Raw genomic sequence first — 13319 nt, forward strand, 5'->3', positions numbered from 1 at the left:
ACTGGATCTTGCTGGCTGTTGGGTGGAGCTGGGTCTTAGTGTTGAGATGGAGATCTCTGGGAGAGCTCTTGCTGATCAGTATTACGTGGGGCCAGAAGGTCTCTGGTGGACCAGTGTTCTGAACTCGGCTCTGCCACACCTCAGAGGCTAAGGCCTGACACCCGGCCAGAGCACCAAGACCCTGTCAGCCACATGGCTCAGAAGAAAAGATAGGAAAAAAAAGAAAGAAAAATAAATAAATAAAAAATAAATAAAATAAAATAGTTAAAATAAAAAAATTAAAAAGTAATAAAAAGAGAGCAACCAAACCAATAAACAAATCCACCAATGATAACAAGCACTAAAAACTATACTAAGATAAAAATCAGAAACAAGTCAGTGTCAGACAGCGAACCCCGAGTCCACAGTTGCTCCCAAAGTCCACCTCCTCAATTTGGGTTGATTTGTTGTCTACCCAGGTATTCCACAGATGCAGGGTACATCAAGTTGATTGTGGAGATTTAATCCGCTGCTCCTGAGGGTGCATGGAGGAACTTCCCTTTCTCTTCTCTGTTCGCACAGCTCCTGGGGTTCAGCTTTGGTTTTGGCCCCGCCTCTGCGTGTAGGTCGCCCTCAAGCTTCTGTTCCCGCCCAGACAGGACAGGTTTAAAGCAGGGGTTGATTGGGGGGCTCTGGCTCACTCATGCCGGGGGGAGGGAGGGGTACGGTAGTTATAATTGGAATGTGGGGCGAGCCTGTGGTGGCAGAGCCCATTGTGACGTTGCAACAGCCTGAGGTGTGCTGTGTGTTCTCCCGGGGAAGTTGTCCCTGGATCACAGGACCCTGGCAGTGGAGGGCTGCACAGGCTCCTTGGGGGGTGTGGATAGTGACCTGTGCTCGCACACAGGACTCCTTGTGGCTGCAACAGCAGCGTTAGCGTTTCATGCCCATTTCTGGTGTTTGAGCTGATAGCCATGGCTCGTGCCTGTCTCTGGAGCTTGTTTAGGCGGTGCTCTGCCTTCCGTGGGCAGAGAGGGAAGGGATCCCCTCTCCTCGCACACCACGAAACAATGGTCTCCTAACTCTTAGGCAGTTCCAGAGTTTTCCTGGACTCCCTCCCAGCTAGCCATGGCGCACTAGCCCCTTCAGGCTGTGTTCACGCAGCCAACCCCAGTCCTCTCCCTGGGATCCGACCTCCGAAGCTCGAGCCTCAGCTCCGAGCCCCCACCCGCCCCGGCGGGTGAGCCAACAAGCCTCTCGGGCCGGTGAGTGCAGGTCGGCACCGATCCTCTGTGCGGGAATCTCTCCGCTTTGCCCTCTGCACCTCTGTGGCTGCACTCTCCTCCGTGGCTCCGAAGCTTCCCCTCTGCCCCCCGCAGTCTCCGCCCGCGAAGGGGCTTCCTAGTGTGTGGAAACCTTTCCTCCTTCACAGCTCCCTCCCAGAGGTGAAGGTCCCGTCCCTATTCTTTTGTCTCTTTTTTCTTTTGCCCTACCCAGGTATGTAGGGAGTTTCTTGCCTTTTGGGAAGTCTGAGGTCATCTGCCAGCATTCAGTAGGTGTTCTGTAGGAGTTGTTCCACATGTAGATGTATTTCTGATGTATTTGTGGGGAGGAAGGTGATCTCCATGTTTTACTCCTCTGCCATCTTGAAGGTTCCCCCACCCAAACTTTTTTACTGGAATAACATTTGTTCATTTGCTCTGGGTCCATTTTAGGGGAGAATACAGACATTATTTTCCCTGTAGGATATCACCAACAAATGGGGAAATCACCTATAAATCATCTTGCAATAAGCTTAAGTTTAGTAATAAATCTTGATAGTGTTTTGAGAGCAGTGAGAAGTGTACTTCTAGTTTATCCTAATTAACTGCTTGACACAACTGTATCAATGTTTGGCTCACATGAGTGATTACTTTTTTCTTTAATACCTCCCTTCAGTGTTTTGGACCTATTCTGGGGATAGTCAAGCTCCCAGGCTTAACTATTATGTTTAATAACTTTGCTTTTTCATGGCAAAGGAAGAATCAGGGCTGTGGGACATTAATATATTAAAATACTTAAGAGAAAGTTGAAAAAGATGCAGCCTGTGTTTCAGTGGCCTCTGTTCTCACTCCTCATGGTAGGGCGTTGCCATGGTGCCAGGGGCCTGCTGGTTCTTGGGGGGTCAGGCCTCTGGAGGACGGGGCAGGAGGGCCACAGAGACCAGCCTAAATCTGACCCTCACTAGGGCTGTCTCTTGTCCTGGAGTCATGAGGGACAGCCCCAGGCTACCACACAGAACCTGTGCTATTAGACATTTTGGCAGTTGCCCCAGGGAACTGTGTTCCACAGCTTTAGTGTTTGTATTTGCACCTACCTGCAGCTACTACTACATTGACCTCTGGAAATATCCCATCAGCTGTTCTTGAGACAAAATACTGTTTGCTCATTTTCTTCTCTAGGCCCTGTCCCTTTGATGTTAAGTGGTGGATTTGGTGGAATCTGCCTCTGGCTTGCTGTTTACCCAGTGGATTGTATCAAATCCAGAATTCAAGTTCTCTCCATGTCTGGAAAACAGGCAGGATTTATTGGAACTTTTATAAGCATCGTGAAAAATGAAGGTGAGTCTGCCAATTGCTGAAACAGAGGAGGTACGTATAGAGAGTGGTCATTTGGCTGCTAGTCTCGTCGAGGTTGATCAGATGGGTAATCGCTCTCTTCCACCGCCTCACTTTTCTAACAGGGTATGTAATTCACATTTGTGGATTTGTTTCCAGACCCCTTTCTTTAGCTTACTTCACTATTCTCAAGAATGTTTGTTTGTTTATTTATTTATTTATTTTATTTTTTGCTGTGTTGAGTCTTTGTTGCTGCGCGTGGGCTTTCTCTAGTTGCAGTGAGTGGGGGCTACTCTTCGTTGCGGTGCGCGGGCTTCTCATGGCGGTGGCTTCTCTTGTTGCGGAGCACAGGCTCTAGGCACATGGGTTTCAGTAGTTGTGGCTCGCGGGCTCAGTAGTTGTGGCTTGGGGGCTCTAGAGTGCAGGCTCAGTAGTTGTGGCGCACGGGCTTAGTTGCTCCGCGGCATGTGGGATCTTCCTGGACCAGGGATCGAACCCAGGTCCCCTGCATTGGCAGGCAAATTCTTAACCACTGCACCACCAGGGAAGTCCCCTCAAGAGTGTTTAAAGCTCTGATTCCTAACCTTTGGGCCAGGATTTTGTTTCTAAATAGCCTGGTGGGAATTTTTAAAGTATGTGTTTTGTCTACGAGGACAAATGTTTCAGAGTTAGCACCACTTTTTTTTTTTTTGGCTGCACTCTGCGGCGTGTGAAACTTCCCCAACCAGGGATCCAACCCATTCCCCCTGCAGTGGAAGTGTGGAGTCTTAACCACTGGACCACTGGGGAAGTCCTGCACCACTTGTTTTAAACAATATCATCAGGAGATGAGCTCTAACAGCGTATCACTAAGGCATTTAAAAGAATGTACATCCTTAATGATAAGACTTCTGCAATGAGAAAGGCACTAAGCAATTTCTGAAGGTGATTTGCTATCAGTTTTTAGTTATACAGGCGGATAAAGACTTTTAAAGTAGTGTTTGTATAAAGCCAATTTTATGCCACTAGTGAGTAAAGGCTTGTCCTTCCAGCATCCACTATACGTCTTAAAACTTGGATGTGCACTTTTCTGTCTTGATTTTAAGAGCAAGCGAGCACAGTAACAGTATGCAGAAACTGATTTAACCCCAAATAGAGCACAGACATCTTGTATATTACTAATAGTAACCCCTTTTAAATTTGCATTACACTTTATAGTTTTACAAAGTACTTACACCTCCCTTATCTGCCTGGATCTTCAGAACGGCCTTGGGCAGTGCTAATACCAGAAACAGGTCTTCGATGTCAATGTCAGTGCTCTGTCTTCTGGCCCAGTGCCTCGTGGTCCTCACCCGCCAGGTGAAGCTGCAACGTTGCTGCTGTCTGTGGCCCTGTGGTTGCCTTCTGTCTGCCCATGTGAGGCCCCCTGCTCTGCCTGATCCATTTACCAGGAGTGAACAGGCACGGGATTGGTGACTGTTCCCTGAGCCTCGCCAGCTTTGCCGGGAGACCTGCCCTTGCCCTTGTTTCTACTAGTCTGTCTAGTTCCAGTAGCCCAGGGAAACCTGTCCCATCACTGCTGGCTTTTAGCGCTATTGTCTGGATTTGTAACTGTAAAAATATCTGTGCTGTGTGGCTTCATGGGATATTTCCAAGGAGGGGGAGCTCAGTCTTTGGTCACCCTTTTGTTTTCTAGGAATAACGGCCTTATATTCTGGACTGAAACCTACCATGATTCGCGCGTTCCCCGCCAACGGGGCACTCTTTCTGGCCTATGAGTACAGCCGGAGGTTGATGATGAGCCAGTTGGAAGCGCACTGAAGCGCTCTGGCGAGCCTTGACCCGAGCGAAGGTGTTTGAGGACTGCGGTTCTCAGGGTTTCAAAGACTACAAGACCAATGTGGAATTGTTTGATTTTGTGGGAATTTTTTTTGTCTTCCATTTTTCTACCTTATACCTTAAACTTTATAGAAGAGCTTCTCTTTTATACTATATAATTTCTGCCCATAATTGTATTGAAATGGAAAAGTTGCTGCTCTTGTCCTTGGTGGGACATACAGGGTGGGCTGCTGGCCCTAGGTACCTAATCTGAAAGGCTAAGTAGAGCTATATCAAGGGCTTTTGCATAAACCTGTATGTGTACATGCAGTTTAGATGGTTCTGTGTCGTGAGTGAAGCACAGTTTAGTTCCATGTTTCATCTCAGATCTCACTAGAAAAAACCAGAGGTAACCATGTTTCATGAGGATGGTTATAAATGCTTAATCCATTCTAGATGTGGGTCTCTTTTAAAATCTGCTTAGCACGTACCCTATAATAAGTGGTTAAAGTTTTTAAAAAGTTTTCCTGTGGTGCTTGAAAACTAAGACGTCCATCTCGATTCTAAAGAGGAGAATATACCTGCATACTGGTGTGGCTTCCGTGTTCTTGATTTAAGTTTCAGAGTAAGCATCCTGGATTTTCCCAAGATGCTCCTCTGTGGAAACAGTGCCATCCATCTTCTTCCAGGCGGGATCACATTCCACGCTCGGACATATTGTTGGGTGTGGCCTAGAGCCTTTGGGAAGGAAGCAGCACGGCCCTCGCCTGTGCCAGCCCCTCCTCCTCTCCCGAGGAGCTCCTCCCTGCTGGGCTTGAGCTCAGGGAAGGGGCTGAGAGGAGGGGCCTGGGGTGCTTTGTGAAGACTGGCTGACAGCTGCCCTGAGCCTCTGCCTCTGTGTCCTGGCCTGGGCGGGATTCCAGAGAAGTCTGTCGGACCATCTATGGGCTGCTGATCGACTTTGGACCACACCCTCCTTGCCTCTACTCCCTGGAAGGGCTTCCGATTGGCAGAGTGCCAAAGCCAAGAGCGGCCCTGGCTCCCCGTCTGGGGCCAGAGTGGTGGTGCTTGTGGGCAAAGCGGTCTCCTTTCAGAGGGAACCAGAGTGTCGTGCTTGCGTGCCCCGTGAGTGGTGTCAGGGCTGACCCAGGCTGAAGTTTGTCTCGGGATCCCTCACTCCTTGCCATGCTGGAGCCTTTAACATGGGGTACTGGCTGTCGTGAATTTCAGTGATGTGGTCTCTGGGGTGAGACTTAATGAATCAATGAAGCAAAGGTAATTTTATTAAACTATGTCGTATGTATGCACTAATAACAAACCCCAGTTCATCTGATTCCCATAGACTTGGGGAGGGCAGCTGTTCTCTGGCCGTCTGGTTTACGGGAGCCCTTGTCGTCACCAGAGAAGTAAGCCTCCTCATCCTGTGCTGCTCCGAGACCACCCAGGCCTCTAATAAAGAGTTGTTAATCCGCCCCTGCGGCTGATGTGTTAATAATGATCCACACTGGTATGTCCGCCCCTGTCGGCAGGACGGAAGCGTTGTGTGAGACCTCCAGTTTCCACAAGTTTTTGTTCTCCCTGCAGCCTCGGTGGTGACTCCAGCCAGAAGCCAGAGAGGGTCAGGAAGGCCAGCTGCTGGCAGACGTTTAGCGGAGGGGGGATGCCCGGTGTTGTGCCCGATGGGCTCCAGAGCTATGCCTGGTCTTCCGTTTGCCTTTTCTTGAAAAGCAGTTTTTCTCCCTTACTTTTGTCCGTACTTAAATGGTCAGTAGCTACTGAGTGGTGCTGCTTCTGAACAGGCCTGGATTGAAGCAAAAATAGCAAATGGGACTGGCTTCCCCCAGGAAGTGACCTGCTCCAGAGCCCACCAGGCCCCTGTTGTCTAAGCCCTGTTGGCAGTAAGTCTTCTCACGTGTTGTCCTGTAAAGATTTAACTGAATATCTTCAACAGAAACTGTCTGAGGCAAGTAAGAGTGAGTGGGAGTAATGAATGGAAACTTAAGACAGAGTTGGTTTTTTTTACGTTTCATTCTATTTGCTTAATTCATGGTTCAGTATGTGGGTACAATTTGTACCATTTCAGATCTGTACTCCAGACAAAAATAGAGTAACTTGAAATACTGTGTTTAAAGAAATTCTCGTGTTCTCTCATTAAATTATTTGCCTAATAGTTGACTATATGATTTAAGTACTTTACGTGCTAAGAACCAACTGTCAGGAATGTTTGAGTTATGTATGGTGATATTTCAAGGTGATGGTTTTATTGCAACAAGCATTGTTTTGTCAGCAAGATTCCTGATGTAAAATAACAACTACTGATATAAATACATATTCTATATACACTGCAGTTATGAAACATGGCCCACTAGAATTACTCTCCCTCCACCAGGCTGTGTATGTGATGTGACTGATTTGGCAGGATGCCATTCTATTTTTTAAAATAAACTTCTTGCTATCAAGTTTTGGATAGTTCTGTTCCAGGTCAGTAAATTCTATTCAAGAAAACCAATATCGTTCTGATATATTATGATCTAAGTTTCTCAAGTTGTTTAACGAATTATTTGCACTGGGTTCTAGGAAAGCAGCCCTGCTGGAGGCCCTGAACAAGTTCTCTTTATGAGCAAAAGCAGAATAGTGTGACAGCTCATAATTGCCAGAAATTTTCATCCATTTTGGAGGGCTAGGGAAGAGAAACCCCCAACTGTAATTTCCTTTATTTCAAAAAGCAAGATTCTGAAAAACTGGGATTTCCCAACTTTTGCCAGTGTTAAAGGTAGATCTTTCTTACTCCTCACTTTTTTTTCCCATTCACCTAGGCCTGCCCGCTGATCTGCCCTCCACGGATTATAGCTGCAGGAATTTTAAAGGAAATAACCTGGGCTGCCACAGTACGTTTCTGTAACCCAAATTACAGGGAATAATGTAGTCATAACATGGAAGGAGTTTGAAAGGCTGTGTCTCCAAGAGCTCTTCCTCTAAGGGGAGTCAGATTAAGGCGAGTAGAATAACCTTTGCAGCTGCGCTTTTGGGGGGCTATTTTGAGGGGGTGAGAAGCATCTGCGTGGCCTTCCACACCACCACGCTGGCGGCTCGGGGCTCTCTTCCCGTCCCTGCTAGGCCGGCACCCACCAACCCTTCTCTATAAAGTGTTGCTCTAGTTTCCCTTAAAAAGTACTGACTGTGGCAACCTCCAGACCTCCTGGGGCTGCCAACCCAAGTGGCCAGTGGTTAGTGCACTGTTACAACACTGCTTAGTTGGAATGGTCTGTCCCAACCCCCCAAACCCTATTTTTTTATCGTGTGCTTTTTGCAAAGTGCAGGGTTTTTCAGGAACGAGTAGTCTGTGTTTTAGCAGAGGCGCTGGTTATCATTTGCTACTTTTCATTTCCTGATCAATTCAGCTTGGGTTAGATTGTTGAGAGCCTTGCCAATAAAAGGAAAATCATTCAAATAGTAAAGCCAACATAGAACTGTTTTCAAAGAAAGTTATGGCCTTAAGATAGTGGCAGTGAAAGTACTTAGAATAAAGTAGCACCTGGTACCAAAGAGAAAATGATTCCCTGTGGACACAGGACTAACCAGTGTCTATAATGAAAACTTGACCTTACTTCAGAGTTCCCTAAGCTTAGGTGAAGCTGGTTGTGAGCAGGGGTGATGGGTTTTAAAATGATCTTTGCTGCCATTCTGATGCTTGTTAATAGTTTGTAAATCAAGTAGAAGAAGGAATTAGAAATTACTTTTCTAACAAATCTGAAATTACAAATGTAAAACAAAGCAGGGAATGAATACTTGTCCAAAAATACATAAGTAAATAAAATAAACCCACAGTGTTGGGGGACAATCACAATTTTTAAATGTTATTTTGATAGGAAAGTTTTATTTCTGAGTTCTTAAGTGATAACTAATGTTCCCGTGTACTGTTTCAAATTGATCTCAATACAAATGAAAACTGTGACATATATTCTTTCAAAAAAAAACTATTGCCATTGGCATTCTCCCTTGTATATATTTAATACAGTTCTCAAGAACATATGTATATATATGTAAATATATCAGCAAGGAAATAGGTTTAAAAGATATAAATAGGTAGCAAGGATTGGGAAGAACATGATTCTAGCCTAGAAGGGGAGCTACACTTAATCAGATACCAGCTACAACTTAACGTCATCAAAATATACCTCGACTGCAAACTCTGGACGGTAAATTTTCCATGCTTTTGGTTTGTGGGGATTATCCAATTCACTTCTTGAAAGATAAAGCCTTGAATAGAAAAAAAAAAAAAGATTACATTTTATTCTAGGGCTAACAGAAAAGCCATGCTGTAGGACACCCTTGTTAGAGCTTTTAAAAAAAAAAAAGCCTTGCTGGCCACCATCAGTCTTGACCCCTCCTCTGCATCTAATTAGCTTTCAAAGACCAGCTCTCCCACTTTCTCTCTTAAGACACAAAAATATCATGACCTTCAGTAACAACGTGTCACTGATCCTTTTAATATTGCCTTTTATGGAATTAACATCTGCATTTAATAAAATAAATTTCTATATGTGATAAATCAGACTAGATGTGTATTAAAACCCAGTAATAACAAGTGTCTTTTAAATGATGAAGTTGGCATTTTGGGTAAATTAAGTCTCATAATAAAAACAGCTTTACCAAGGAGTATAGAAATTCACACGTTAAATCTTCAGAAACTATAAAATGAGGAGAAAAGTGATCTAGCTTGTTGCTTCTCTAGTATGAACATGGTGTTTTAAAGGAAAAAACTGTGCCCTTTAGCAAGAACCACTTTTGAGAAGTAGTACCAAATGAAGTTCCACCTAGATGTCTATTTGAGGGACTTTGCTCATGTTATAAGTCGAAGTTTTCTGTCTGTATACATCCAGGGGAAAAAATTGGTAAAAATGTTCCATCAAATCCAAAGTTCACTCTATCAATATCCACTAAATGTGTGTGCATTGTAGGTGTTTAGGCCAGGTTTTTATTTACTATCACCTTAGTGGACTTGAGGTGGGATTAGATGCAGTCTACATTTGAAGAAAAGGCTAGGATTGTACGTCATGGGAACTGTCAATTCATGCCACGTACAATCATAACCACTTCTTCAAAACTCCTCTGTATGATTTTTTGAATATTACCTTTCCTTTTGTATTGAATGGTATGGTGATACCAATCTCAAATTTTCAGCACCACAGAATAGAAGACGTGGAGAACTTCTAGATTTAGGAATGAGTTTCAGATATGATAGAGGTTCTTTGGAATACTCTTCAAATCAATTACTTTTTAAAAATAGATTATCCAGTTTAGTTGTAAGAAAACCAGTTTTAAATGGGAGACTTAATGATTTTTTAAAAGCTGTCTTTACTGATACTTACTGTGTCTTGTAACTTCTGCCCTAGATGTAAGTGTGTCAACTAGCTTTTAAACTAGCTGGAGCCTCCCTGGATGACACCTTCCTGTGGCATAGAATTTGGTGTTGGTCAGTCATCAGTAAATCAACACATACTGAGGACCTGCCATATTCAAGGTACTGAACAAACTGATATTAAACTTTCATGGGAGGGATCTGTTGCCACACTCAAGATCTGCTTATAGTATGTTTTATAACGCAGTCCTATGGCATGGACCTTGAGGATAATGCAACAGTGGGTCTCAAGAATAGCCATATTTTTACAATCAGAGAAGAAAAGGAATCCAAATTGGAAAAGAAGTAAAACTGTCACTATTTGCAGATGACATGATACTATACACTGAGAATCCTAAAGATGCTACCAGAAAACTACTAGAGCTAATCAATGAATTCGGTAAAGTAGCAGGATACAAAATTAATGCACAGCAATGTCTTGATTCCTATACACTAATGATGAAAAATTTGAAAGAGAAATTAAGGAAACACTCCCATTCACCACTGCAACAAAAAGAATAAAATACCCAGGGATAAACCTACCTAAGGAGACAAAAGACCTGTATGCAGAAAAATATAAGACACTGATGAAAGAAATTAAAGAGGATACAAACAGATGGAGAGATATACCATGTTTTTGGAATGGAAGAATCAACATTGTGAAAATGAGTATACTACCCAAAGCAATCTACAGATTCAATGCAATTATCAAACTACCAATGGCATTTTTCACAAAACTAGAACAAAAAATTTCACAATTTGTATGGAAACACAAAAGACTCCGAATAGCCAAAGCCATCTTGAGAAATAAAAACGGAGCTGGAGGAATCAGGCTCCCTGACTTCAGACTATACTACAAAGCTACAGTAATCAATACAGTATGGTACTGGCACAAAAACAGAAATATAGATCAATGGAACAGGATAGAAAGCTCAGAGATAAACCCACGCACATATGGTCACCTTACCTTTGATAAAGGAGGCAAGAATATACAATGGAGAAAAGACAGCCTCTTCAATAAGTGGTGGTGGGAAAACTGGACAGCTACATGTAAAAGAATGCAATTAGAACACTTCCTAACACCATAAACAAAAATAAACTCAAAATTGATTAAAGACCTAAATATAAGGCCAGACACTAAAAAACTCTTAGAGGAAAACACATACATCACAGCAAGATCCTTTTTGACCCACCTCCTAGAGTAAGGGAAATAAAAACAAAAATAAACAAATGGAACCTAATGAAACTTTAAAGCTTTTGCACAGCAAAGGAAACCATAAACAAGATGAAAAGACAACCCTCAGAATGGGAGAAAATATTTGCAAACAAAGCAGCTGGCAAACGATTAATCTCCAAAATATACAAGCTCAATATGAAAAATGAAGCTCAATATCAAAAAAACCCAATCCAAAAATGCACAGAAGACCTAAAAAGAGATTTCTCCAAAGAAGATATACAGATTGCCAACAAACACATGAAAGAATGCTTAGCATCACTAATCATTAGAGAAATGCAAATCAAAACTACAGTGAGGTATCACCTCACACCAGTCAGAATGGCCATCATCAAAAAATCTACAAACAACAAATGCTGGAGAGGGTGTGGTGAAAAGGGAACCCTCTTGCACTGTTGGTGGGAATGTAAATTGATACAGCCACTATGGAGAACAGTATGGAGGTTCCTTAAAAAACTAAAAATAGAACTACTATATGGCCCAGCAATCCCACTACTGGGCATATACCCTGAGAAAACCATAATTCAAAAAGAGTCATGTACCACAATGTTCATTGCAGCACTATTTACAATAGCCAGGACGTGGAAGCAACCTAAGTGTCCATCAACAGATGAATGGATAAAGAAGAGTGGCACATATATACAATGGAATATTACTCAGCCATAAAAAGAAACGAAATTGAGTTATTTGTAGTGAGGTGGATGGACCTAGAGTCTGTCATACAGAGTGAAGTAAGTCAGAAAGAGAAAAACAAATGCTGTATGCTAACACATAGATTTGGAATCTAAGAAGAAGAAAAAAAGGTCATGAAGAACCTAGGGACAGGGCAGGAATAAAGACACAGACATAGAGAATGGACTTGAGGACATGGGGAGGGGGAAGGGTAAGCTGGGAAGAAGTGAGAGAGTGGCATGGACTTGTATACACTACCAGATGTAAAATAGCTAGCTAGTGGGAAGCAGCCACATAGCACAGGGAGATCAGCTCGGTGCTTTGTGACCACCTAGAGGGGTGGGATAGGGAGCGTGGGAGGGAGGCTCAAGAGGGAGGGAATATGGGGACATATGTATACATATGGCTGATTCACTTTGTTGTACAACAGAAACACAACATTGTAAAACAATTATACTCCAATAAAGATGTTAAAAAAAAAAGCCATATTTTTTAAATAACCAGATCACAATAAGGAAGGCAATGAAGAAAGGTGACTCAAGGATTTTTTGGTTTCTATAAATTGGGCTTATGGCAATTAGCAAAAGACTTGTCATTACCTCTTACATAGACATTCGAGACTAAGCTGTTTCTACTGGATTATACCATAGCCATACCTGTTATTTTGTATAAAAGATGTATGGAACCAAAAGAAAAATGGACAGTCATCATAGTATTTAGGAAGGTCCTAAAAAGACATGGTTAAAAAAAAACAATTAGTTCTTAGTATCCATTTTACTGTGAAAAATAATCTTTCCAAAGGGATTAAAATTCCTTCCTTTATTAATCTGTACGTTCATCAAATAACTGTAGCTATTGAATATGCAGGACTTACCGTCAACATTATACTCAAGACACCAAGACAGACTTTGAGAGATTGCTGTTCCTTTCTCTCGCCATTTCTAACAAAATTTTCAAGGATATGTATTTTCTCTATGATAGATATTTATAAATTTAGACACTGGTCTTTTAATCTGGTTTGGACAGTGCTAAACAGAATCTACTAAGGACCTATGTCTATTTCTGCCCCAATATATCATCCGTTCCTACAAGGAGCAGCTACATTGGATAATTAACCACGATTGATGATGATAGAAATATCTAAGATTCCTGAAAGTGCTTTCATCTCATGACCCTTGACAATCACAAAGGCCAGATATCACCAACATGCCCTTGGCTAGTGTCCCTACCCCAGTGCTTCTGCTTAGAGACCACTGATTTAGAGAATTCAGACTGGCTCCATTATTCACGGGGAGCTATCCTGGCCACTTGCTTCGACACATGTACCATTTCAAACTTAGTAAATTCTCCGCCAACAGGGAGCAAGCAGGGGATGCAGGCGGGCACAGGAAATAAGCTTTAAATTGAGCAAACACAGTTACGTGTTGGCAGTTCTGGTTGATGATTTAATAGGAAAAAAACTACTGGGGCTTAGAAATTTGCTATATACAGAATAATCAGACATACATTTGATAACTGGTCAGCATAAATTATACTGTAATGACAATGGCAGATATTTTTTATAAATATTGGATTAAATATACTATTTTAAATGAATTATACATCCATTGAGAGGAAAGCAAAATCCCCCTCACTTTAA

The 13319-nt window shown here is 42.7% G+C and overlaps 2 protein-coding genes across 8 annotated transcripts in view; one reads left to right on the plus strand and one right to left on the minus strand.

The window, feature by feature from the left end:
* SLC25A15 (solute carrier family 25 member 15) overlaps nucleotides 1–12023 on the plus strand; it is a 37714-nt gene extending 25691 nt beyond the window's left edge. Inside the window, exons 6-9 of one of the 5 annotated variants that reach the window (XR_009498640.1) lie at nucleotides 2421–2579; nucleotides 4252–4407; nucleotides 9770–9897; nucleotides 9983–12023. Coding sequence is in view for 4 of the 5 variants with exons in the window: in XM_059902589.1 (XP_059758572.1) it covers nucleotides 2421–2579; nucleotides 4252–4376 (284 nt within the window). In the remaining variant the exon portion in view is untranslated. Of the gene's footprint in view, nucleotides 1–2420; nucleotides 2580–4251; nucleotides 6833–7189; nucleotides 8213–9769 lie in introns of those variants that run through there. The other 4 variants (XM_059902589.1, XM_059902590.1, XM_059902591.1 and 1 more) reach the window with 4 other exon arrangements.
* Nucleotides 8492–13319, minus strand: part of LOC132352257 (phosphatidylinositol 3,4,5-trisphosphate 3-phosphatase TPTE2-like) — a 48463-nt gene continuing 43635 nt past the window's right edge. For all 3 annotated transcript variants that reach the window (XM_059902594.1, XM_059902593.1, XM_059902592.1), the window contains 2 exons: nucleotides 12337–12407; nucleotides 8492–8633 (listed from right to left, as the gene is read on the minus strand). In XM_059902594.1, coding sequence (XP_059758577.1) covers nucleotides 8525–8633; nucleotides 12337–12407 — 180 coding nt within the window. In that variant the 3' untranslated portion in view covers nucleotides 8492–8524. The remainder of the gene's footprint in view (nucleotides 8634–12336; nucleotides 12408–13319) is intronic.

The sequence above is a fragment of the Balaenoptera ricei genome, chromosome 18, assembly GCF_028023285.1.
Source record: "Balaenoptera ricei isolate mBalRic1 chromosome 18, mBalRic1.hap2, whole genome shotgun sequence".
In the NCBI taxonomy this organism is placed as follows: Eukaryota; Metazoa; Chordata; class Mammalia; order Artiodactyla; family Balaenopteridae; genus Balaenoptera; species Balaenoptera ricei.